The sequence below is a fragment of the Argopecten irradians genome, chromosome 8 (genome assembly GCF_041381155.1).
Source record: "Argopecten irradians isolate NY chromosome 8, Ai_NY, whole genome shotgun sequence".
NCBI lineage: Eukaryota > Metazoa > Mollusca > Bivalvia > Pectinida > Pectinidae > Argopecten > Argopecten irradians.
In genome coordinates this window covers 23,716,810-23,744,511 of record NC_091141.1, presented here as the reverse complement: position 1 = coordinate 23,744,511, position 27,702 = coordinate 23,716,810, and the positions used below count along the sequence as shown (strand labels likewise).

General features: G+C 33.9%; 1 protein-coding gene across 1 annotated transcript; it reads left to right on the top strand.

Moving 5' to 3' along the window:
* The first annotated feature begins 632 nt into the window (after positions 1-632).
* Positions 633-27,702, top strand: LOC138329734 (G-protein coupled receptor GRL101-like). Its single transcript, XM_069277021.1, has 20 exons — positions 633-770; positions 8,679-8,752; positions 12,248-12,547; positions 12,948-12,993; positions 13,495-13,655; positions 14,727-14,805; positions 16,248-16,399; positions 17,064-17,234; positions 17,971-18,081; positions 18,596-18,721; positions 19,036-19,248; positions 19,682-20,042; positions 21,215-21,366; positions 21,892-22,041; positions 22,558-22,674; positions 22,979-24,556; positions 24,765-24,895; positions 25,195-25,237; positions 25,734-25,960; positions 26,395-27,702. The coding sequence occupies exons 2-20, from the start codon at positions 8,689-8,691 to the stop codon at positions 26,518-26,520; spliced, it is 4,308 nt and encodes a 1,435-aa protein (XP_069133122.1). The 5' UTR covers positions 633-770; positions 8,679-8,688; the 3' UTR covers positions 26,521-27,702.

The following is a 27,702-nucleotide window of genomic DNA, read 5'->3' as shown; positions in this document are numbered from 1 at the left end:
CAAATATGAGAGCCTAATTGAAGTAAAGTGTACCATTACCCGAGTTACATTGTATGCAGTTACACTTCATGGCAACGAGAATTCTAAACTCACGGAGTGACTTTCCTTCTTTATGAAGCACCGTTGTAATATTTTAGCTGGGGCAGAATATAGTATCCAAGAAACATTTGAGTTATCCTCCTTTTTTGAAAGGACCATTTTTTAGACAAAATTATGATTTTTTGGCACAAAATTATTTGATAGCATAGATATTTTAGAAATCCTACCATTTTTCACAGATTTTTTCAAATATCAGTTTTCCAATTTAAAAAAAATTATAATTAACGTTCAAAATAGCATGGTGAGGTATGTTACCTGCTCATTCGACAGTTCATTTAACACCCTTTTGACCTAGTCCGTTACATAAATGTCAATCAATACTGAAATCATATGCAGCTGCCTAACACATGTAATTTATGACATTATATAAAACACACAAGATGATGTTAGTTACACATTAAATGAAAAAAAAAATATGAGCAAACGCTGTTTCATCAGCTGACTAATGAAATCCATTTATCAACTCTATTGGTAATTGAGATAATAGTAAGTGCTCTTCTGACGATCCGTGTATTTATCTGGTAAATGCCAGCCCGGCGATTAAACGCGTGGTATATCTCTCAGAGTGCATTCAGTTGGTATTGAATGACAGGTTCGTGATACAATGTAGTACATTTATTTCGATGACGGATTGTGAGAACGAAGCGGACACGGCTCCACAGTATATTAAGGTATGTCATTTTATTCTTGCCTGTAAACCAATCAGTTATTATATTTCTCTCTGTTTCAGTATTTAGTCAGTAACACTTCAAACTATAATATACCAAATACAGGGGCGGATTCAGGTTTTGAGGTTAGAGGGGGCGTGTGACCAAGCAAATCAGGCGAGGGGTCTGGGGGCCGCCTAGGCCCCCAGAAGCTCTAGAATAAATGGTGCAAAATCCTGCATTCTGAGGATTTCATGAACACATTTTCCAGAAAATAATTTATGGATTTCGTGTCAAGTGTCATATTTTTTATTTAAAGTTTTGATTTAAATTTTTACTTACAGAATTGCAATATCAAAATCTTATATTTATATGGACATAAAGCGATGAAGGGTGCGGGTCTGGGGGCCGCCTAGGCCCCCAGAAGCCCTCGAATAAATGCTAATAAATCCTGCTTTCTGAGGACTTCATGTACACTTTTCCCAAAAAATATTTGAAGCCATGTAAAAATATTCATTTATTATTTTTTGACGTCTAATGTCATATTTTGAATATAAAGTTACAGAATTGCACTGCCTAAAATCTAAATATTTATAGAGGCACGAAGCAAAGAAAAGGATGGGGGTCTGGGGGCCGCCTAGAACGAATATACGTACCCGGCCTACTATGCATTTACATATTATTTTTGTCCAAAACAAACACAAATACCATGCTTACTATCTACTGTACCGCTCATAAAACGTCAAAATCACATTTTGTGAACTTGCCGTATTTTTTCCCCTTTTTCCTTTCTCCTCTATTTTTTCTTTCTTCCTTCTTTTCCTTCCATCCCCTCTTTCTTTTTCCCTTCTTTTTCCCTTTTCTCTTTTTTCTCTCTCCTATTTTAGGTGGGCGTACGCCGGGTCCGCCCCCCTATGGATCCGCGCCTGGAATACAATAACAAGCTATATTATGTTCACACTTTGTTCTTTATTGTTAACCATATTGTTATGATTATTTTACAGTGTTTAGTCGGATTATCTGAGATTTAAACTGAAAACTCGTAGTGTAAAATTTTACCTCAAACTTGAACTCGCATCTCTATATATATTTATATAGTTTTGTGAGTTCGAAACATGTTAGCTACAATCCACCATCTACAATGTATCTGAATTTAGAATAGAATACACAAGACGACGACAGTTATATTTACTATGTTTAATTTCCATACATATACTTTCTCTTCTACGCATCCACAAAACCTCCGAAGGAATGTAAATATAATCTGGGTCTATATTTGTATAAACCTTATATATTTTTTTCTTTTGGCTAAAACATACAGATCAAATGAAAACTGAGAAAATACACTACAACACAAGTTGTTTATGAGTGTTGTCTTTCGTGGTGAGGAGCTTCCTATTTTGTGGGTAGAAATATCCGTGGCTCGTAGTTTTAGCCGCACATGATTCGAATCGGAGAAACAACCTATGTATTACGTTATACTATGTCTAACACAAACACCAGTTTCTATTTTTTTCGATAATTTTTATTTCGAATAAAATGGGATAATAAGTAAAAATAATTGCAAAACAACACAACCAAGTAGCATAAATGCATGCGCATTTTTACTATTCTATTATATTGCTTGATGATATGAAATAGGAATGAAATAACAACACAAATCAAATCTGTAATACGGATTTAGACTGATAGAATCACTACTAATGCCCATATATCATCATTTTGGGTGACATTTTCTGTCCTCTACACTAGTATTGTTTTCCCATTGGCAGTATAATATGCCCGGGATGTCTGTGTGTGTTTTAAGGCATGCCTCGTTGAGATAGCACTATGTTAATATTACACTGGCCACATGTCTCTAAAATATTTAAAGAAGAAAATCACTTAAAATTTACTTGATTATATGTATTTCTACTACATGTCTGATTCTAGTTTCGAACTAAGGGGAGATAATCTAGTAAAGAGCTCTGCTGAGAAAGCCATATCAACAATTAAGGATCTTGTGGCTAGTCTATAAAATGACAAATAGTTCCGCTATTACAAAGAAACACAACAAGGAAGTATCTGAAAGGAGACAAAAAGGTCTTCATCATTAGTTAGGTCTAACCAACCAGCCAACCAACCAACCAGCCATCCAGCCAACAGACAAACCAACCAACCAACCAGCCAACCAACCAACCGACCGACCGACTAACCAACCAAACCAACCAAACAACCAGTCACCCAACCAACCAACCAACTAACCATCCAACCAGCTAAGCACCAAAGAACAAGCCAAATAACCAGCCATTCAACCAGCCAAACAACCAGCCAGCCAGCCAGCCAGCCAACCAACCAACCAGCTAAGCACCAAACAACAAGCCAAACAACCAGCCAATCAACCAGCCAATCAACCAGCCAATCAACCAACCAGCCAACCAGCCAGCCAGCCAGCCAGCCAACCAACCAGCTAAGCACCAAAGAACAAGCCAAACAATCAGCCAATCAACCAGCCAACCAGCCAGCCAGCCAGCCAGTCAGCCAGCCAGCCAACCAACCAAAAATATATTTCCTAAACTCTTTTAGCTCTGTATTATTTTTTTCATAAGGGCGGACTGTTCATGAATTGCTGTTCTGTTTATAGGAAGTAACCGACCGAACAACCCAAAACATCCACAACTAACAAGAAGACTATCCGTATTAAACCTAATATAAACTTTATCTTTGCTGTTGGTAGTCTTTACCGAAACAAAATGAATATACTTTGCCTTCAAATTAAATAGACAATATTGTCAGGAGTAAATGTCAATATCGACCAAACTTCGATGTAACGTTAAATAATAAGAAAAGCTCTTTACCTGTTCTAATAATATAATATAAGGTACTGGTAGAAAAAGACCTTTGAAGAGATGCAATACGATATTTGTTTTTGTGTTTTGATTAAAATTCATAGTTGATTTAAAACATAACACTAGATTGCAACGAAGCGTCGATGGAGTTTAAACATGTTGGGAAATGGTGTAACGGGAAAGTAATTTATACAGAATATTTGTTCAAATTTTCCTGATAAGTTATTAATTTGCGTATACCTATAATTTCCCTTCCTGTGGTTTAAAGATATATATTAAATACAACTTCGGATATCAGATGCGACACAACATTAGCCCTTTAAAAAATACCAAGCTTTGATACAATCAAAGGTTTGCAGTACAAAAAGGAATATATTTTGAAATTGAATCGCTTCGTTTCGTTTAAAATGGATCCCGGTCGGAGTAAACACGACATTCACTGTATATGTATATAGATCTGTGGCCGATTAGATCAAAGAGAAAGGAAAAACTCGATGACTTGTGATAGCAGTCTATGTTTTAATCATCTCTGCATTTTACCTAGGTCTCTATGGGGTCAGGTTTGACTTTATATAAAGTAAATGTCATTTGATGAAATTTCCCTACAGAGACTGGTATTTATGGGGTTCAAACGGTTCTAATCCTTGGGGAACACGACAGTGCACTGTATAATAGCTTTTTGATATAGGTCACATGGCTGGTCACTCAGCGGTTATTGTGAGTTGTTTTGTTCTGTTCAATAGTTTCGTACTGGAGGTCATTTGAGGACAGGTTTTCGATTTGATTTGATATTTCAACTTAATTGACATATTATGACATATGTTTTGCGCTACAAATGACTGTTAATATCTTCAGAATGTGATATGTATGATGTTCAACGAGGAAACCGTAATTTAAACTGCAGCAAGTATTATAAATTATAATTTTTTATTCACAAAATTTAGTCGTGTACTACAAAAACACTATCTTAAGACGCCGCGAAACGTCGTTTACCATAAAAATACTATCTTATGTCGTCACGAAAAGTAGTTTACCACAAAATACTAATTCAAGTCGTCATGAAAAGTAGTTTACCGCAAAAACACTAGCTTAAGTCGTTGTCGTTTTACAGAAACACGTGGTAAAATATGTGTCCATATAGATTTGTTTTCAATATCAATTTGTTTTCACTTGATATGTGAATTCATGTCATTATTTTTTTTTCAATTAATTTCTTGGAAATAGGTATTGATTTTGAGGTTGATTATTTGCGAGCGCTACGTCGTGTGTTTTTTTAGTGACAAAAAACTTATTTTTTCTCAAAAGATAATAATTTCATCATCGATTTCTTCCCGCGAGGGAGATTACTCTGTAATATGTAAATATCGGATCATGTGACAAACGTTAGATAGTTAATGGATGTCCTATTCAGTTTTTGAAATTGAATTTCGATAAAGCGATGATTTATTTGTAATACATACAGTAATATTTTGACAATATAATCCTTATAATAGTCTAGCATCCGTCATAAAGTATTCCTTACATCTCGGTAATGATTGTTAGGTATGTTATTGTGCTCACCTCTCCTTGACCCTGAACACTAGTCCCTATAGACTCTCGTTCATATTCTATTATGGCCCTTTCCAGAGGGAACTGTTCTCCTATAGTGTTGTCTGGCGAGGTATAGTCCCGAGTCGAAGACGAGGGAACTATACCTCGCCAGGCAACACTATAGGAGAACTATTCCCAAGAGAAAGGACCATAATAGATTTAATACGTCACATGCCATTCATTATGACGGCATATATTTGGTCGCGTGCTCATTTCCGGTGGAATATACTTTGGTATAGTTCCCGTAGACAGGTGTAGTCTGCCGTAGTCATGAAGGACAGGGAACTGTCACATAATAGAGCACGGCTGTTAACAAATCGCATTCCTAGTAATTATCAGAAAATGTACTAAAGCTGAAATTAAACACAAATCCCCCCATTATGGGGAAACCTTCAGGAACAATTGATGTAAAATGGAGTTGAATTTCTTAAAAGCTTGACCACTTTCAATTAATAAAATTGAAAATGTCAAAAATGGTCCCAACTAGGTTTTCGATCCAAACGTTTCATTTGCATTTGATGAAAAAATCACGTTTAAAACGTCACAGTTATGCCTGAAATATGACGCTATTATGTGCAGCCACTCGCTGGTGAAAGGCGTAACATTCACAAACATCTGGTATATAATGATTTTTACATTAATCTTTCACACTAAATTGTCGTAATTAGAAATATTTGTACAATAAACACTGAAAATACCAGTCAACAAAAACGACATATACACTATATGTACTAACTGCATTTATTATCAATGCAGTTTTTGCACAGTAAACATCAAGATTTTATGATGTCCGGTATCAAATGTCGCGATCTATTTTAAGAAATAATGACCAGGGGTCAAGTCTCAAAACAATCGTTATCATAAATATATATTAAATCCAGCCTGACACCCTGATATTTCATATGTTGAATTTATTTGCAATTTTTAACGATTAGTTCAGAAATTGTATCCTTAAAAGAATATGAAAGACTTTCTCTAAAGATTTGTTTCCAAAATGTTATTTTGCTATCCAAATGTTCACACAAAATAACATATATATAAGTTACTATTTGGTTTTTAGAAGGTCTTTGATATGCGTTTCACTTACAAACGTACTATATTGTATTAAGTTCCAATATAAATTTCTTGGGTTTGAAATCGAATGTATGTTTTTTTTAATGTTATCATTTATTTCCTAAATGGTCACTTTTACATATCTGTAAGTTGCACATTTGCCTCTAAGTTATATCCTTGCGATTAAGCAATATCACAACAAGATCAATTTGTCTTTTTTAACATCCTTAATTACAGAGACATGTATAGGCCATTATTTTGCAAAAATAAATAAGTAAATAAAAATATAAATAAAAACAAAAACGTATGCACTTGTAGATCACTGCTATCATTATGTATATATCCTTGTATGAACACATGGGTCAATGGGACAATGTTAACTGAATAATTTAAACGACAATCAGCTGATGATTAACTACTGCAGTGAATTAAGTTTGGCAAGTCGAGTTTGTTTAATTATGATATGGTGTATTAAATTACCACAATCAGAGGGGCAATAAAATAGCTTAATTTGGTTCAAATACCAAATCAATGATATTGGCCTTTTAGAAATCGTTACACACATCGACATTTTAAGTTATCGATAATGTCTACACAGAATCAATTTTATGAGATATGGAAACAAACACACAACGTACATAGATTTATAAATTCGCTTGAAATTAAGAAGAGGACAAGAAGAAAAGACGAGAAGAAAAAAGGGAGGACGAAAGGAAGAGGAAAAATGAGAAGAGGATGAGAAAGAATGAGAAGGAGAAGAGGAGGACGAAAAGCAGAAGACGGAGAATACGAAGAACAGGTCAAGAATGACAGATGAAATCAATAATTTTAATATCAAATAACCATAACTGTTATTAGAGCAGTAAGTAAAATAAAATCAAAACAACTAATACCCTGGGTTAACACATTTACGTATTTCGTCCATAAAAACCTATTAAATATATAGAAAATAACTAGTCTGAAATGCTCCGTGTGCAATTTAAATCATATGAATTGTTGAGACCACTGGAACTAAAAAGATCTCACTTTCTTCGTCTTTCGGGTGGTCTGTGTAGATATATTTGACTGTAATTATAATCAATCACACGAAAATTTCAAGCTTCACCGATATATTTTAAGATTAGTTATACAGTATGTGTCACTTTAATGTGCTTCGCTGGTGAGGTGGGCGGTTGTGAGATATGAAAAAGTAAAAACATAAATCACTGGGGACATAATACCTTCATTTAATATTCTATGCAATTCCAATAAAATGCAATATCGTGAATGTGGACAATGCGGCGGTGTTAATTGTTGAATAACATTTCTACAGTACACATCAATCAATAAATTTAATCAGATGACTTATTACATATGCATTAAATATCAACACAGTCCAGAATTTGATTTATTAATCAATCAGATATCCTTTTCATGTGTAGTGTTTCATAGCAACTATTTCCACAAAATGACCACGTGAAGGTGAAATGAATAAAACGCTTGTAATTAATCAACGGAATTTATTAATGTTATATCAAGTAGATCGATTGTTCTTGATGCTCAAGTTTACTGCAATTAGTTTCAGAACTCCCGTAGGATTTTTTTGACAAATCACGAGAAAGATTGTCATAACTGTATATAAAAACGATAACCGGGAATGTTGTATCACAATATACTCTGCCTACGCAAGCTCGTATACGCACCGTATATTAATTGAACGGCACAATGTAATTAATCTTTGCTCTTTTAGTGTGGTTCTGGCCAGTGGCACTGTAAGGTAAGACGATATATCCATTGAGTCTTAATTTTCATAATCGGTTTTACATCCGATGTGATTGGTGTTTTTATCACTGAAATAGTAGGAGACTGGATAATACCGTGATACGTCGTGTGATCGCTGATTGTTATCAAACGAGGATGGATTCATCTCTCCAATGTCTGTATACCAAAGGCGATTATGTTGAGCTAAATTGTTTCATTGAGTAAAATAGTGTTTCTCATCACAATTGAAGCTAGAGTTTGAGGAGTATTGTAATTACGATACAACGGATTGAGTATCACTATTATGCTTTGTCTGTTGTCATTTCCAGATTCAGTGTCAACAATAATTAGGTATGGGTTTTTATGGTGCTTTGGTATAGCAAATGGAGAAGTTGGAGTTTATTAGCTTCACATTTCCAGAAGTCGTTTTTTTAAATTCATTATTTGTTCACATGATGCACTCAAGTGTAATTTACATCAATAATGATGCATGATGTATAAATTAGAGTGCTAACCGTAAGCTTAATTTCTCTTCAGATGGTGATATACCCACATGGATATATAAAGATAACTCTGGCTGCTACAGTTAATTATACACATTCGTAAACAGTGATGTAGGACGGGGAAGTTTGATATCCTCATTGATCTTTCATATACATGTAAGTCTTAATCGTAAATATACATATTCATTAAAATCATTTTTTTTATTATTATTTTTCAGAAATAACACAATGTGGTGTGTGCAATTGGTGTTTACGACTTTCATATTATTTATTGGTACACAAGCCCAATCATGTAAGTATAGAATTACGTTAACTTTTAAATACAATAAAACCCTTTTAACTCGAACTGCAGGGGACCAGGTTCATAGTTCGAGGAATACGGGGTATTCGACTCATCTAAGGTTTGCCAAAATAGGCATATGTACTGGCCACAGTCTGTGACGAACCTTGCATGTCAATAACGTTTGAGGTAATTGTTTCTAGCATTTAAAACATTTGTATATATATAAGGGCGATATTCAATCGTTCAACGTTGTGAATTGCTGAAAATTGCTATTCTGTGACAAACCTTGTATGTCGATAACGTAGTAAGTATTATTTTCTAGCATCTAAATTATTCATAACGGTGATTTTCAATTGTTATGATAAAAAATGTGAATTTTATAAAAATGCACATTGTGAAATGCTGAAAATTGCCACAGTCTGTGACAAAGCTTGCATGTCAACAACGATTTAAGTATTGTTTTCCAGTATTTGAAATATTTATAACGATGACTTTCGATCGTTATGTTAATAAAATGTGTATTTTATAAAAATGCACGTTTTGAAATGCTGGAGATAATTTGTAAAGTGTAAATTAGGCAGAGCAAATGTCTAGTTAGCTATCTACAAGAGGTACAGTGCACTATATTGATTAAAATTCGCCATTCGCAGATGATTTTAAAATAATGCATAAGCACTGTAAAATTGCTAATCAAAATATTATCGTATTTGAAAGGCACTAATATAAGAGGAAACGATGCTTACAGAAACCAGGAAAGTTAAATGACCCAATTCGTAAAAAAACAATATACGGAACGCATTGGTTAAATATAACAATGATTTGCTGCATATGGATGAGCTCTGTCCTTTCAACCTTAACTTCAACTAAAACATTAAATAGACTAGCAACCGCAAAGGATGGAAATTGAATACCGATAACATAACGGAATACGGAGCCGTGACTCGTTAGGACAATCCTCATTTCTGTTAAATACTCAAATTGACAACTTCCGCATCCATACGATGGAAGCACTGTTCGACGAATAGATGGTTTCTTTACTATGCATTTGACGGGAACGAGATATATTTCTGTTCGAGGAATGACTGGTATTCGACGAATAGCAGTTCGAGCTATCCTGGGTTTTATTACATAAAGTATATAAGGGCACGGTCGGGACCATGCGATCAGTTCGAGAAATGGGTGGGTATTCGAGGAATGCGAGTTCGAGTTTTAGAGGGGTTATACTGTAATTTTCACTTTGATTTTTCAGTTTTCCATATTTGACTTTTTTCATATTTCATTATTGTGCACTTTAATTTGTTTTCATGCTAAATTTGACTTTCTAGTTGGTCGTTGTTTCATACCCTGTGAAAAATGTAACAATCAAGAATGACGCAAAAAGCCAAAAAGCCCAAGAAAATTAAAGAAACAAAAACATGTTAACATTAATGCCTTTAATCATTCTTTTTTAGACTAATTTATTTAATTGAAATACGATATAGTGTGCAATTCCATTGACTTATCATGGGATTTTTTTTTAAAGAAATACGCAAAAATCTTATAAAAAGTCTTATAATTGTTTTCATATCTTCTATGGAATAAAGAATACCGACATGTCAAACAATTCAGTTTGGCTTGTTATCCATATTTTGATTGCCATAAATTATTTACGTTACGACCTCATACCATAAAAAATCGATTCTTTCTTTAGCTGATAGAACGGATTAATGATATTTGATAGAAAAAAAAAAGAAAATTAAGATCTTACGAGATTAAATTTAAATGAAAATAAATATAAAACGTTTAAATATATATAGACTTCTAAATTGATTAAGTGATATCTTATTGAGATTTAGCACAAAATCAGCATATATTCGCAACTTACTTTAATTACATTCAAAGTAAGCAGCTATTAATAAGAATCTTCAAGTTAAATTTATCTCGAAATACTTCTAGTCAAATGTGACGTCATTAGAAATGCAATGACTAGATATCGAGGATCGAAGATCGGAGAACAAAACGAACGACTCCGAAAATGACTTTTATATCTGCCAGCATTGATTATTGTTTTATTATTTACATGAAACATTGTAAAATGACACAGCATAAAACTTAAAAGTTAATTAAAATGCCAAATCAATCCTCTTTTGCAATATATTTACCTAGTTATCAATAAGGATACAATATATCACATTGGTCAAATAAGGATCGACCATTTCTATAAAGGTTTTGTTGAAAACAATATAATTGTCAAAATGACAGAGAATATAATTTACGTATTACTGTATTGACTTTACTTCAATTGTGAGCTGCTCTCGGTAGAAAAAAAAAGTTTATAATAAATTAATTAACTGAAAGTAATATATTGCCTATCAATTTTGAGATAGCTTGATATTTAAGGCGTAAATAACTACTTTTAATATCCTGGTTGGTAGATTTATTATTCATCACATAACCATGCATGTTTAACAATCGAAAACCCACGTGATAAATTCCATAGCAGTTGGTTATCATTTATATTTACACAATCCAGTGTGTAAATACCTACGGCGCATCTAATTGGTCAAAACCAATATCTCTTGACTCCGATTGGTTATCTTAACTTCTGGCTACTTTTTTATAACGCATTCTATTTTTTATTATCATCGTATTTACTGCTTAACAGGTAGTTGTTTATTCAGAGTATCAAACAATAGGATATTGGTTCTCTATCCAGGGACTATATTTTATGAAAATCATCATTACACAATGTATGGCGGTAAGTTTATCTAAACTCTCGTTAGTTGGTTTTCAATTTTTCTTAAAGACACCCGCTAAAACTCGTGCCCTTTCAAAATTTGAAAAAAAACTAACTTACTCAAGTTTGATAAACATGATAAACAAGAGTCACTTGTTGAGGAACCTCTATTCATCTAACTTTTTTGTTGATTAATCAGAAAATGTGAACACTCGGAACTTCCCGCTAAAAATTGATGTCGTTGGTATTCATGTTGAGTTTTAAATAAGGGATTTAAAACGAAAATATCTGCACATTAGATAGCTATGGACTCAAATATTGGATAGATGATTTGTAAATAATTCTTTATAAACTAGATTTGACCTTGTTAACTAAAACATGTATAACTAAAAGACTCATTTTAGGGAGTTAATAGTCAGTATAGGAAGGACAATCACGAGACAAATGAACCACGAAATTCATCATTTTAGATATAGAGACAAAATACGTAGTCATAAAGCCAAAATCCTTCGGAGATCAAACCTCACACACTCTCCTGTGTGACGTTCATCCCCATAGATCGAAAAGGCTATGAAAACAGACTCCAAATGAACAATTTATTTATCTGTTTTTTTATTTCTCCCATGCTCTGACAAATGCAATCAATTGTATTGTAGTTTGATAAGCTTTTATTACTAATAATTGATTCAATTCTGTTATTTTGTTACTAACGGAGACATGTTGATCATAAGGGAATATACTGCAAATGTACAAATGCAAACGTCCTACATTATGTTTCATCTGTAAAGCACTACGCCTGACTGGGTCGTTTGAGATACGCTTCCAAGACACACTGACATTGACTTGTATAACAGATGACCCCTTACTGCTTCCATTACGATGGTTCTTCTGGGGCAACAGTGGATCCGATGAGATACATCCGGGCTCGAACCGATGGAGGTACCGAACGACAATTACAACAACGACAAGTTCCGATAATATAACATCGAGTGTCCTACAAGTCGAACACAGTTCCATTGGCGATACCGGCGGTTACGAGTGCCGTTCAAATCAAAAGACAATATTAGAGACGGTTTTTGTACTTCACGGTATGTACCAATGCAAAAAGTAAATAAAAATAATACAATAATTGCATTGATATATAACATAAAATATCCTAGGGAACTTCCTTTCGTTGTATGAAGTCTCCCAAAACACGCACCTCGCACTTCACACACGCTACACACTGCATGCATGGGAGGCGGTCCTCGCATGACCCTGGCCGTTAATAGGACGTTAATTAATTAAAAACAAACAAACAAAGCGGTAGAAAACATAGTCAATCTACAGTTACAGTGATCGCTATTTCTTAATCTTATTTGTTTACTCTTAGTATATCAGCTAAATAGTACCAATGCAGCACATTTTTGTCCAGTAAATATCTTTTTAGGTTATCACTATCAAATTTAGGTTAGGTCTAATATCTATTGTTGGTTTTCTTTGTTGAAGATACGTGTTTAGACAGGGACAGAGTAGAGAGTATTTTTATTCCTGGGTAAGTCTATACTCTCATTTCAATGGCTTCGCTTAATATCATACTTTCTTTCGTGAAATATCAATTAATGAAAATTATCTAATAATTGTTTAAAGTTTATTAAAGTAATGAGATCTACTATATGTAAAATTTAGTGGAAGCCTAACTTTTATCTATCAATCAATAGGTAAGTTGTTGCGGAGACCGTTTTCATGCAAAATGCTATTGTCAAATTTGCACTTTATTTTTATTTTTATTTTTTTATTTATTTTTTTTTTATTTATTTCATATTCTTTTATGAAAATCATTTTGTTGAAAATGATTGTCAAATATAGGTATAAATATGACATGTACTGTTCAGAGTTTCACTTAGAATACATATGTAACTTAACTGGTACATCGAAAAAAATAATTACAAAAGAAATAAAAACCACAAACTTAAATAACTAGTATGAATAAAGGGCGTTTTTCTGAGCGCATCAAAAGATATGATTTCCATTGAGTGTTGCTTTACCGTTTCAGAAAAGGGTGTCTATTTGTAAGTTCGAATTATGGTTGGGATTATGATTGTAACGGCATAGAGATATCCGACTGGACAGATCAGTTGGTTGCCTCGGATATAATACAGAAATTTGTGTCCCATTACGGCATTGGAGGAGTTGGAGAACAACATTTTTTGATAAGTAAGTTGATATGGTTTTAAGGACAGCTTACAGAGAAGTGAAGAACAAATTAATCATTGACAGCAGACTGATGGAAGAGTTTAGAGATAACCGTGATAATAGGCACAAACTCTGGAAAAGTGTCAACAAACTGATTTTTGCTTGCGATTGGATTTTGCGTAATTCGCGGACGCAGTTAGAAAGGGATCGCCGCAAAGACGTTTTAATTTTTGGAACTGTATAGCTGTATAACTATTAAGCTGCGAAATATTTTAGTCGGAAATTGCTGAAAGCAAATTTAAATGATAAACGATTTCTGAAATGAACGAAATGACCGTATGTAATATATATATATGTATAATTAACACAAAAAAAGTTTAGACGCTCAAACTTTTCAATTGTGGTAATGTTGTATAGTAAGTAAGTGACTTTTAGGAATACATACTTGGGAGGTTTGCATTGACGACATTTTGTGGCAACATTTAAAGTAATATGTACCGTAACAGACCAAAAGTTTTGACTTTTTTTTATTTTTCTTCATTAATCTATTGAAAACTATACCATTGGATGAATTAAGCCGTGAAAATCATTCAAGTGGCTTCAAATGCCTTATAAACGTTACTACCAACACAGAAATTATGTACTGTAAAATTGTTGTTTTTAAGCCTTATGTATGTTTAGATGGAAACTTTCCTGCATAAATCATAAATTACTAATAACACTGTAAACATGTGAAATGAAATTGTGGACCATAATTTGGCTTCATGGTCTGACAGTAGGAACTCATTTCGCTTCACTATAGATGCACATATAATGTGTTTTGGCAGTACTGTTAAAATTATTTTTCTGCTCTAATTATTTTGTAAAATTAAAAATCAAAACCAATGGATTGACAGTACTGTAATTTTCAATACGTTATTAAATTTTTGACATGAACACATAATAAAAGAGTATCTTGATTCGTGAGCATGGAAAATACGGCACAAATTACTTTAAATGACAAATGTTTAATAAGTTAGACCAAATCCAATAGTTACTATCGTTATTTTGACGAATTGCATAAATCCATTTGCAGTTTTTTTTCTTCTTCAGAACTTACCAATAATGACAGAAATTTCCAGTGGAATAGCTTCATAAGGGGCAAATCAAAACGTCTTTCATTTACAGCCTGGTGAGTTTATCATTGTAGACTTTGGTAATACTTCAAGGTCGACATCGGTAAGCACAAACGAATAACAAGTATATATTCTTATTATGATAGCAAACGTGCTGACGGTGGTCGCGTTGTTAAGGATGTATTCTTCTGAGGTTTCAGTCCCGTTGAAGTCTCGTTTCGACAAAGATCAAAGAAGTTATGAGATTTTCAAATACAATTTATCAATATCTGTAGCAAATTTTGTCAAAAAATTACAGTTCTAACTTTTGCAGATTTTTTTATACGGGGATTTTAAGAAATGGCCCATTTGGCGGCCATTTTGAAATTTTGTCTTTTTTCGCTTCAAGTAGAGCCACAGTTTTACCATTTTTTACTGAAATTGTTTTTACTTAAATCATCACTGCACCAGCATTTTTAGCTGTATTGAGCTAATTTTTGCTGTAAATCTTTACTTGGTTCGTGATAATTAAAATATTGAGCATTAATGTATGAAATGATTCACTGTTTTCACTTTATTTTTACATTTAATGGTAATTTGAGCACTTTTAATTTTTACACTAAAATACTGAAAAATAACAAATATTCAAGTGGGGCAAAAAAGTAAGCACACGGACCCCCCATTTTTCTGCCTGATTCTGAAAGAACAACCCTTTTATGCAATATATGCAAAATATTAACAAAAGTTTAATACCAGAACTTTTTCTATAAAGGGTTTGATTTGGCAAAAATGGCTGAAAATGGTGCATTTTGTAGCTCAAAATTAAGGGGTAGGGGTAGCATATCTTGTTATTCTGAGAAAAAATATTAGTCTTTTTGATCAAAACTGGTATATTTTAAAAGAAAACTACTGGAAAATAAATTCTACAAACATAAATACATATCAAACACCTCATTAGGAAATTATGGCTTTAATATCTTGTGTATATGGTCAAAACGGCAAAATTCCCATAAAATCCAATATTTTGTCAACTAGGTATCTTTCAGTGACAGTAGCTCAAAAACGAGCACACGGACATATGTTTTTTCTTTCATTTTCTTTCATGGTATGAACTCCTCTTTCCAAAAATCTATATGAGAAAAAAAGTTTAATACAAGAAAATTTTGACTTCTCAGAGGTGTACATCCTTAAGGTGATAAGACATATTACCACTAGCTTTCCACCTCAGGGTTTATCGTTCCAACCCAAAGAGGGTAGGATATCAAAAACTTGTAAGATATGTATAATGGTAAGTATCTTAGTCTTACGTAAGGAAAACTAGAATAGTCCAAAATTGTTATGTTAGTACAAAGAATCAGGCGGTCGTCACAAAATGGTTAATTGATGTCAGCCTTCAAACTGTAAGTGGAATGATCATTTTCACGCTGTACATCTATTATTGTATTAGTCTCGCATATCAAGCTATTCGCAGATCATTTCCTTAATAATCCATGTTCATTTATTCGTTTACATGTTCCAGGGGAGACTATCAATATGCTGATGAGTACAGCACGTGCATTTCTATTTCTATCAAGCCGGGTCGTACCTTCAGTAACTGGTTATATAGTAGGTGTACTATGGGCTACTCTATATGTCTGAATTCGACAGGAACGGAGAAGGAAAAGGTTCTGCGTAAGTACTGCATTTACAAAAAAATATTCACTGACATGAATTGTGTTATAGTAACATGTGTGTTGGCCGTTAAAATCAACATATAACCGACAGGTGATGTTATAATTATTTGAAGATGGCATGACAAAATAAAATGTAAAACTCTTGGAACATTTAAGCTATTGAAGCTTAATTTGTGTTTAATTTCATAACGTTTGTCTTAAGAACTCTTAAGAATAAAATTTTAACTTTCAGCAACATGTTATAAATTTTATATAATCTTCATCTTACAACTGTGTAGAGTAATACTTATAACTTTGGTACAAGCTAAAAGAGCATCAGCACCAAGCAAAGGAATACTTGCTTTAATTTGCAGTATTTACAGGTTCAATACATTTAGTTCAACTCCATATATCTATTTGGCTTTGATGTTTCAATCAGCATTATTCAAATCGAGTGTAAACATTATATCCGTTAATTCAGAATTCATATTACAATAAAAATGAATATATAGAAGTTACACCAAGTATAGACGTTTACGCACGCTAAAGTATAAGTGTTTTAATTCAAACACTTCACGGGATGATACCCTTAAATTATCGTAGTCAAGTTGCAAATGGACATTCAACAGATCAAATAATAATCCAACCCAACAGAGGGTTTGTGTAACATATCTGAAATTTAGTTCCAGCCACTCATATCCCTAATACCAGTGGATCGACCATGGTACCCAATATCGTCCTTGACCGCCTGTTTCGATGTCGGCAGACAGGAGAATACATACTGTCCTATTTTGTGTGTGATCATCGTCCAGATTGTATGGACCAGTCGGACGAGGACGCGTGTTCGCAAGGGCGTAAGTGTTTTGTCGTACATGATAAAAAACGATAGAGATAGAAAATGGTGTCAAGGTCATCTCTGTTAAAACATACGTAACATTGTGACACTAAAAGTGAACACATAAATATGACATAAAACGACTTCTGATAATATGCATCAACATATATATAGATGGGATTCTATGCAACGTACATGACGATATTATTACCATAATGTGATGCAAATTATCGGCATTATTCCATTCAATTGTATATGTATATCATATTCTTAGATAAATGTTGGATTGAGTTTCACTGATGGTCTGTCTAATTGGTACGATAATCAACTAACTGTCGTACAGAATGGATGCCTAATATCCCCGCTACACGAATTAGTAATAACTCCATTAATAGAGGACATTACAGATCCCTATATAGTTTACTCAACATCTCTTTATGTCATAGTTCTGTGTACCAAATGTTATCAAAATCAAAAGTAATCTTAGAATGAGTTTGCCGGATAAAGTTGGGACTACAGACAGACAGACAGACGGACGGATGGACGTGCTTTAAAGGCTTTACAATTATTTCATCAGTCTTGTGATGATAATAGCCAGGTGTCTGTTGTTTGAATATATTTGTAACGCGCGAGCATCCATATTTCTTAAGTCTAATGACATGTTATTGAGTTCATCTAACGAAAATAGAACGACAACATGTTAATGTGATTTCCCTGACAAACAACTATTTTATTATGTATTGTTTATTTTACAGGCGATATCAGTGGAGTGACATTTCTCTGTGACAATGGAAAGTACATATCTCTGAATTTGGTGTGTGATTTTTATCGAGATTGCTATGACGGCTCCGATGAACGAAATTGCCGTGCGTATATTTTGCTTTATGCACTAGAAATCCAATTATTAAATTCCGATGCATTTTAATATCATTATTTTTTCATAAGATATGCTAAGATATACCTGCATTGTTTATATTCTGGTATTTGTAATGCGTCCAAGTTACATACAGTAATAATTTGAAGTATAATGACGTCATCGAAAAATATATGGTCATGTTTTGTTAATAGCAGAGCAAGGTCAAGGCAAGCTGGCAAAACACTGCTAAAGATCAACTGTTCTCATTACCATAAAAATAAAATTCCCATCTGATTAAAAAACAAATCATTATTACCACTCCATTTATCGTATGGATCAGGTTCTAGTGGAGTTTCGGATAAATTTACCAATCGAATCCTTACTTCTATATGTCTTCGCGGCAACGAAAACGTTTGCAACAGATTTGAGAATAATTTGCGCATATGTAGGCATTCCGACCAAAGAGCTCAACATTTTGTTTATTAACTAAAATAAGGATTTGCGAGGCTGGTAATGTTTTGCAGATAAACCGCCCTGCTTATCGGGACAATGGAGATGTCACAGTGGTCAGTGTATCGCTGACCACAACGTTTGTGACAGTGAGGTGGAATGCCATGACGGATCTGACGAATGGTCAGACACATGCAACGGTAGGTGGCATACATGAGCGTTGTTATCAGTCAATCAGATGATTGTATGTGTAACATGTTGCGTGGTGATTGTACAAATTAAAAGGACGATACATTCATTCATTTTATTGTATTACTTGTTATGTATAAAACGTTAATTATGAATTTTAGTGCCACCTAGACAATGGCACTAAGAAAACTACAGGCATCAAAATACTACAAAAGGTGTTTAGAACATCTCCTGGATATTCGTATCAGATTTATTCAAATACAAATCATACCAAATAAGAATTTTCGTATCAATAAAAAAGTATTGTTCATTTGTTTTTATCTAGGTTACCCGAATCAGATTGAGACTGTTTGGCCTTGCCCTTCCAGTCGACATGTTTCTATATATAGAATGTGCGATCATATCCCTGATTGTCATGACGGAAGTGATGAAAACCATAGTTCCTGTGACCTTGGTAACCCTACATATTCTTGCTCGACCTACTGTCCTGACAATTTATGTAACAATACAAAGGTTAGAGTTCATCTTGGAACCAGTGGTAAGCCAATCAAGCTTATAAAGATATAATACATAATCAATATTTGAAAGAAACAGATTTACAAAATCAAACAGTATCCATTGCCCATGCAACGTTGACATATTTTTGTGTTACAGTCATATGTTTTACATGTCAGTACCATTTTTCCGTATATGCATATTACTAAATTACACAGGTATCTCTCCTTTATCCTGTCATGAGTATTTGAGATTTACGTTACGCTATTTAGAAAAAGAAACAAGCAAATGTAATTCCCGATTACAGAATATTTACTTCAAAATTAATACTTATTCAAGGAGAGATAACTGGATAAGAGAAAATTGTATGCAAAAGCGGAATAAATATGTCGGTGAAAATCACGATTAAATGTATGTTGTAATATTATTGTATGTAAAATGACATCATAAGTGACCTACTTTCCCGTTGTCTCAAGGTTTTGAATCGGTCAACTGCTCCTATATGGGTTTAAAAACAGCTATGACGACCTGGCCTTTCTCGCCCTTTATGGACACCTCGCCTGATGAGGAACAATGTTCTTTTACAAGTAATAATCATGGATCAATCAACATCAAATTAATAACGGATCAACCTGTGTCTATCCGGTACAGAAATGAACACATTTTAACAACACTGATAGCTCGGTCAGGACATTGTACACAACATGTCGAGCTTTGTTTCAACGGTTTCCATTTGGCGAATCCTCACATTCATTTCACAAGCGATTTGAACGGCCTCCACATGCACAATTTGACCTACTGCGGAAACAGCAGGCAGAAATGTGATCCCTATTATGGGTATGTATGGTCGATTTTTCTTAAAAAGAGTTTCCGTGTATTAGTGCTTAATTCACGATCTCTGCCAACTGTTTTCTTTTCCTTTGTGGTTGGTTTCGGGATTTTTTTTATAAAAAATGCTCTATTTCAAAACGTTTCCAGTAATTCAAAGTGTAAGTTAGAATATGTAAGCATCACTATTGTTAAATTTCAACTGGTTATGAAAGAAATTGTGTAGCGGATTCTCACAAAAGTTTGCAAACAAAATCTATCTTATTTAAGCATTGATGTCACTAATTGTAACTTCATCGGATTGTGAAAGAAATTTTGTTTGCAAACTGCGTGAATCCTCGTAGCGGATTCTCACAAAAGTTTGCAAACAAAATTTATTTCATAACCCGATGAAGTTGAAAATTGTAACATAAATGCTTATAATTAATTTTTCAGACTATTTGATAATATAAAATACGTTTAAATGTACGATTCCATTAATTTTCCAATGGATTAGTTTTTTTTTTCATAAATCAATACACAACGTCGACGTCTCTATTGTGACGTCATGATAACGTCGGGTTTTCTCGCTGTTCTCGGAGTTTTTCTTCAAAGTATATGAAGAAAAAGGATTTGCCAATCAGAAAGACGGATATAGTGAAAACATATAAATAAAAACAAATAGAAATTAATCATAACCCCATGAAATTAAAAAAAGAATATTGACATCAATGCTTATATTTCATTTTCCAGACTATTTGACAATAACTTGATAAATGAAATATGTTTACACGTACTATTCGATTGATTTTCCAAGTGATTTTTTTCCAAATAAATACGAAACGTCAGTGTTGCTTTTGTGACGTCACGATAACGTCAAGTTTCCGCGCCATTCTCTGATTTTTTTTCATAATGGTATAAAAATGAATCGGCCGATCAGAAAACCAGATTTAGTATGAAAACAAAGAAAAATTAATCATATAAATATATCAATATTTACCGCAATAATTTCAAAAGCAAATGTTAATAATACCTTCAAAAAATATACACACTTCTAAGGCAATTGCGTACATAATCTCATTCTTCGTCGTATGAAGTACTCAGGCTCCGCTAGTAATCGGAATTTTGTTTATGTCATTTAAACAGGAAAAAGACGTAATTTATTATACATATCTTCCTACTAATCTTTGTACAATCGACAGTTGTTATTTAGATTCCCCAATCATCCACCCCTCATGTCTTGGCGAGACTACAATTTTAACAGGGGACGACGTACCAATCCGCTGGATACAATTGAGACAAAATGATGACTCCAGGCCTGTGTTACGTATATCTCCACTTACATGTTTTGAAGGTAAGGTTTGTTGTTTTTTGATTGCCGGATTATCTACAACTGTTGGCTGTCATGGCGGTAGAAGACGCACGAAGACAAGGTTCCCTAAATGATAATAACTCATAAAATCCTATTTTTCTCTCAGAGCTTTACCTTTCTGGCATTAACTGCGCCAGAGCATGTTATAGCAAATAAATTGAATAATCATAGAAAAACTCAGGAACTTTTTTTTCAGTTATAAAGCAACAATAAAATTATTGAAAACAAAATTCATTTTGATTTTCATTGGTTAAGGTTATTGCCTAAGATGACATTTTAGAAAACAAAATAATAAACTTAACTTGTATGGAATATTTCTGAATGACTTCTTTATATTTTCTGATTTTAGGCGAATTTCGGGAATGATATCTAACCTAAACAGAAACCCGTCGATTTGTATTGTTTAATATGTCCTTAGTGACCTGTATTCATCCATACAAATGTTTCCATTGTTACAAACAAACATTTTTGCTTATTTCCAATTAAAACGTTTGCTTCTCTATTAAGATGAATCTGTAATCGATTCGAAGTATTTCGAGCCCCAGCTCCACTGTCAGAATGGGATGAGCTATTATCCTCACCATAAATGTTTGATGGACTTTGACGTCACTGGGGAACCTAGTGCATGCCGGGACCTAACACATCTACAAAACTGTGGTAATTATCGAACACATTACATATACTATGCATCGCCTTCCTGATAAGAATGTTGTCTCTTTTGTTGATTTTACCTTCAAACCATTGCATTAGCTATAATAGACTTACTGATAGGGAAACTGTTCCTTTTTTTGATAAAACTAGCATACCTGTAAAATGGATATAAGACGAAATCCGAATTTAGAACAGAAAGCGGATATGATATCATCAGTTATTTTGAGGTACAAAACGTTTGTAATTACAAACATTATGCCACACTCGGTATCCTGTTTTATATTGTCAAAATGATATGTGACGGAGAATTTTAATACAAGTTTCACTCAGCTTTTGTGTCGCATGTCAACTGATTCTATTACTTTCTTGATCAAATACACTAATACATTTAATTTAATTGCAACTCCTTACAAAGATGAAAAATAGGAATTTATATATACTACTTAACTAGTTAATATTTGATAAAAGTTTAAATACCAGACCAATGAAAACTTTGAATGGCTGAACTTCTATTTGTTTCAGAAACATTTTCTTGCCCAGATAACTATATGAAATGTCCAAACTCCTACTGTGTACCAGCCCGACTGCTGTGTGATGGGATTCCACACTGTCCGAATAGCGAAGACGAGCAACAATGTGGTAAAGATACGGCAGCAGTAAAATAAAATAGAAGCATATATATCCAACTTTTAATATCTAAGATTAGTATTTAAGACTTAAGTGAACTACAGTCAAACCTGCTTTAGCGACCACCTCTGTATAAAACACATCTGTATAAGAAAACCACTTTCTCAGGTTCCCAGTGAGTTTACCTGACTTTCTTTAGTTGATGTGTCCATTAAATTTCATTGGTCTGCACATCTTCTCGGGTAGATTACTGTTGAATAAATGGTAATGGTGTTAAATAAACACGACACTTTAAAGATGTACTTCATTTTTACAGACGCCTTCACCTGCCCTGGATATTTCCGATGCCACAGTAGTACGATATGCATCCCACTAGAACAGGTTTGTGACGGTGTGGCTCAGTGTCCACGAGCTGACGATGAGCGACATTGTGACGTCATCTGTCCAGACGGTTGTTCGTGTCAGGGATTGATATTTCACTGTGAAGTCGACAAAGTTAATAAATCTCTCTTGTTTAGTGAGCTTCCGAGAACAACACGAGGACTGAGTGTTCGGATGCGCCTTTCTGACTGGACGGGACACCTTCCAGTTTCATTTCCTGCTATGTTCTTCCTTTCAATGCAGCATTGCCAGATAAAATCGTTATCGTTCGGAAACACATCAGTTTTATCTGATCTGAAATCCCTTTTAACCCTTGACCTTAGTAACAATAACATAAAAAGCATACCAGCAGATTCGTTCGCAATGCTTTCTCTTTTGCAATATCTTATTCTTAACCATAATCCAATTGTTACTATAGAAGAGAATGCTTTTTCGGGTTTACGTTTGCTGAAAGAGTTAAATCTTTTTGGCTCTCAACTCCATACTCTGTCGTCGAACACTTTTGCTGAATGTGATGCATTAAACTACTTAAACATAAGCTCAAACCTAATACATAGGATCGACCATGATACATTCAGCAATCTAGCTTATGTGAAGACGTTAGATTTACGCTATAATAAAATACAGCTAGCGGAACACGTATTTAAAGGCTTATCTAGTCTAAGTGTTCTGTATGTCGACTCTTACACACTTTGCTGTGCGAAACCTGCCTCGGTTACTGATCAAAACTGTTTCGCCCCACGAGACAGTATTTCTTCTTGTACAAGTCTTATTCGTGTGTCCTTTCTGAGAGTTGCTCTCTGGGTCATTGGTCTATGCGCAGTGCTAGGAAATCTGTTTGTGTTAGTTTATAGAATAAAGTACGACAGGATAAACCTGGCGAAGAGTTACTCTATCTTTGTGATCAGCTTGAGTTTATCGGACATTCTGATGGGGGTATATATGGTAATCATAGGCATTGCTGACGCTGTCTACAGAGGCCGCTATGTTTGGGAAGAGATGGCTTGGCGACACAGCACTATATGTATAGTCAGTGGAGTTCTGTCAACCATTTCTAGTGAAGCTTCCGCTTTCGTTATTTTGTTTATTACACTTGACAGAACAATGGCCATCGTATTTCCTTTTTCATCTCGACAATTTACGATGAAGTCAGCTTTGGTAACCTCTGCCTTTCTTTGGGTTCTTTCTATTGTAATAGCATTAATTCCTATTTCGGCTTTCAAAGATTACTTCCAGGGTGAATTTTACAGTTCTTCCGGTGTGTGTCTTGCACTTCCATTATCAGATTCGGCCACGCCTGGCTCTGAATTTTCAGTTGCTATTTTCGTCGGACTTAACTTTGTCATCTTTCTAGTGATAGCAGTTTGCCAGGTTGTGATTTACAGGAAAAGCCGAACTCACCTCGCATTGAGAAAAACAACAAATAAACAGAGCACGGATATCGCTGTTGCGCGCGCACTCACAGCGGTAGTGGCGACAGATTTCTTCTGCTGGTTTCCTATTGGTGTTTTAGGTAAGTATAAATAAAAAAATCTAAGTCAATACGTTTGCTGATTAAGATAATAAACAACACGTTTATCAATCTTACGTTTTCTTGAACTGAATTTTTAGGCATCACATAAATAGTTTGTGAGTGGGTATAAATTAAGATTGCTTTAAATCCGGAACATGAGATGAATATTTAAGGGATTCTAGTCTTTTTGATAGATTTTGCATTGCAGGTATGTGGACCTCCTTTGGCGGTAGTTTGTCCGGAGATGTATACGCTTGGATAATGATACTGGTACTTCCCATCAATTCGGCATTGAATCCTTTCCTGTACACATTTGCAAACACTTTAAAAAGGAGAAAGGTATTCATTTATATATATATGTGCCAGGTTGCTTGCGCTCACAATTTTTCAATCCATGAAAGAAATACATAACACGCTAATCTCATTAATAAAATTACTACTTAATTATGTAGATTTGCGATTACATTATGATGTACAGTTTGTGTTTAAATGACACGTGACTGTAACATTTTTTCTAGGATGTAGACGTTGTGGTCATCGAAATATCAATAATATCATTCTCTATGAATGACTATATTTCGGCATACTTTGCTTTATTCCTACTGAAGAGTTACAGCGACTGTATTTATTTTTTGCAGAGTCAAAGTCGTCTACAGTCTAGTTATAGAGGAACAAAATCAGGTTAGTCGTACTATGATGGAGGTCTTGGTTTTATTGGCCTTTTTCGTTGATATTCGGTCTTTGCATATCACAGCTACATCACTTGCTTGTAGGTATTCATTGTGACATCATCATTTCAGTTTGACGTTATGCTCACCGACACATGTCGTCACAATCCATACATGCCCGCAAAAGGATAGATACATCTGTTATATGCAAATTTTAAAGCAGAATATCTTTACGGGCGGTGACATATACACGCCTTTTTCAAACAATAATGAAGTATTTATGTTGGTTGAATAGATATATTCGAGCTTTTATTTCTACTTAAGCAGAAAGTTGAAAAATAACGATACCTTCATACAAAAAGTGACTGGATCAAGCCATAATCATTAATTGTAATATTTCAACACGACAATTTATAGATATATATTCTTAAAAAATAAGAGTGGTGATGATAACTTATAACCCAAAATTAAATTAATTATGATTTTAAAACCGTTGTATTACTGTTTAGAAACCGAGATGACTAATGTAGTTCTGGACGTGTTGAAAACGTTTCGCCACCAAAAGGGAAGCAAATCTCTTCTAAAATATCTGCATGACCCGGAAACAGTAATTCAAGTCAAGGACGCATTCATGATAGTTCACCAGCTGTCTAAGAGTCTAGCCTACCTCCACAAACATGATCTTGTCCATGGAAATATTTCTAATGATTCCGTAGAGATATCGTTGAAATATCAGGTGAGGGATAACTTTATAACCTTTTTTTACTTAAACCTTTTGAACAAATAATTCGTTAACACATTCAAACATATTTGGGAGTATTTTTCAATGGTTTTTAACTGATTGCTTACTTGAACTTTTGGCGTTTAACGTGCAGATAATTAGTTTACGCATTCAAACAGTTTTAGGGTAATATTTGATGGTTTCCAACGGATTCTTTTCCTTATTTTTTAACTAGTTAAGAGGTTATAAAGAAATGCGATGGGTATCTTCCACACACATCTGTTACATGCCAAACATAATTGATGTTTATGTTAAGAAATACTCGAATAAAGATATAATAATCAACGTAGATGATAAAATGAAAATAATGAAATATGTGTCTCACAGCAAACAAATTTAATACAGAGAGTGACAATTGTAGTTATCCCATGTCTATTTAACGTTTACAGAAAGTGACAGATGCAGTATTTTCTATGGATCATCACAAGGTATCACGTGATTCTGAACAGTTAAAGGATATCCACGACCTCGGTCTCGTGGTGAAGGCCTTGCTGAGGAAAATCAAACTTCCATGAACACGTAATTAAATACTTACATGAAGGCCCCAGATAATTTGTGAGACAACGATTCAGTTTGTATTACTCGTACATTAATTAATCACATTAGGGTTCAGATGGTTATATTTTTCATGTACTGCATACATTTTGGTTACTTCGGTACTTTTTGTTAAAATCAATACGCGAATGTATAGACACGTTCCATTATATTTTTTTAAACCTCGAAACCTAATCTTCGTGAACTTGTTTTGACAAGGAAATCACGAAAATTAGAACGAAATTTGAAGAAAGGTTTACATCACAATTACACCATCTATTGTCACCTACTTTGATTTGTGTAAATATTAATCTGGGTCGAAGTCTGTTCCTTTAATGAGAATTAGAAACAATGACAGAGTGACTTCCATCATTGTGTTTTTATTTCTGTGAAAGCATTGTGACGTGTTTTGACGAGCTATGACGTATTGACTATGTTGGGAGAGCGTATGCTTTAGATGGTAAACATTAGTTTAAGGAAATTTAATGCATTTATTTATTAAAGTATTGATTTAGCAGCATCACATAAATGGGAAATTGATATTTAGGTACTCAGATTTTTGCACAATATAGAGCTAATAAAATTTCGCGTGATTGGGAAACAGTAAGGATAATTTGCAGTCTCGAGAAACTTTATTACTAACAAGAAAACCTAATGCTATGAGGTAATGACTAAAACTTAGAAAAGTTTAAAAATCATTTAAACTCAATACTACATAATACTGATGCCCGGTATGTGATTAATGTAAAACCACCCATATGTATTGATCGGACGGTTTATTTGTCACCTACACTTTGATTTGTGTAACAGTTAAGTTGGGTCAATACCTGTTCCTTTCATGAAAATCAGAAGCAATGAAGCTTCATACTGCATCTTATATCTAAATTGATAGTTTGTACAATTTGTACAAATTATATTTATCTCCGATGTGTAATGATATTTACCAAGTGGCACTTAACTCAGTATAACTTCACATTTTACAACTTAATGTCACATTTTACAAATTATTGTCACATTTTACAGCTTATTTGTCACACTTTACAACTTAATGTCACATTTTACAAATTATTGTCACATTTTACAAATTATTGTCACATTTTACAACTTAATGTCACATTTTACAAATTATTGTCACATTTTACAACTTAATGTCACATTTTACA

Coding starts and splice junctions, on each gene's coding strand:
- LOC138329734 (XM_069277021.1), top strand. CDS start 8,689: ATGTGGTGTGTGCAATTGGTGTTTACGACTTTCATATTATTTATTGGT. Junction 20,043..21,214: donor AAATGTGATCCCTATTATGG/GTATGTATGGTC, acceptor TACAATCGACAG/TTGTTATTTAGATTCCCCAA. Junction 22,675..22,978: donor CGAAGACGAGCAACAATGTG/GTAAAGATACGG, acceptor TCATTTTTACAG/ACGCCTTCACCTGCCCTGGA.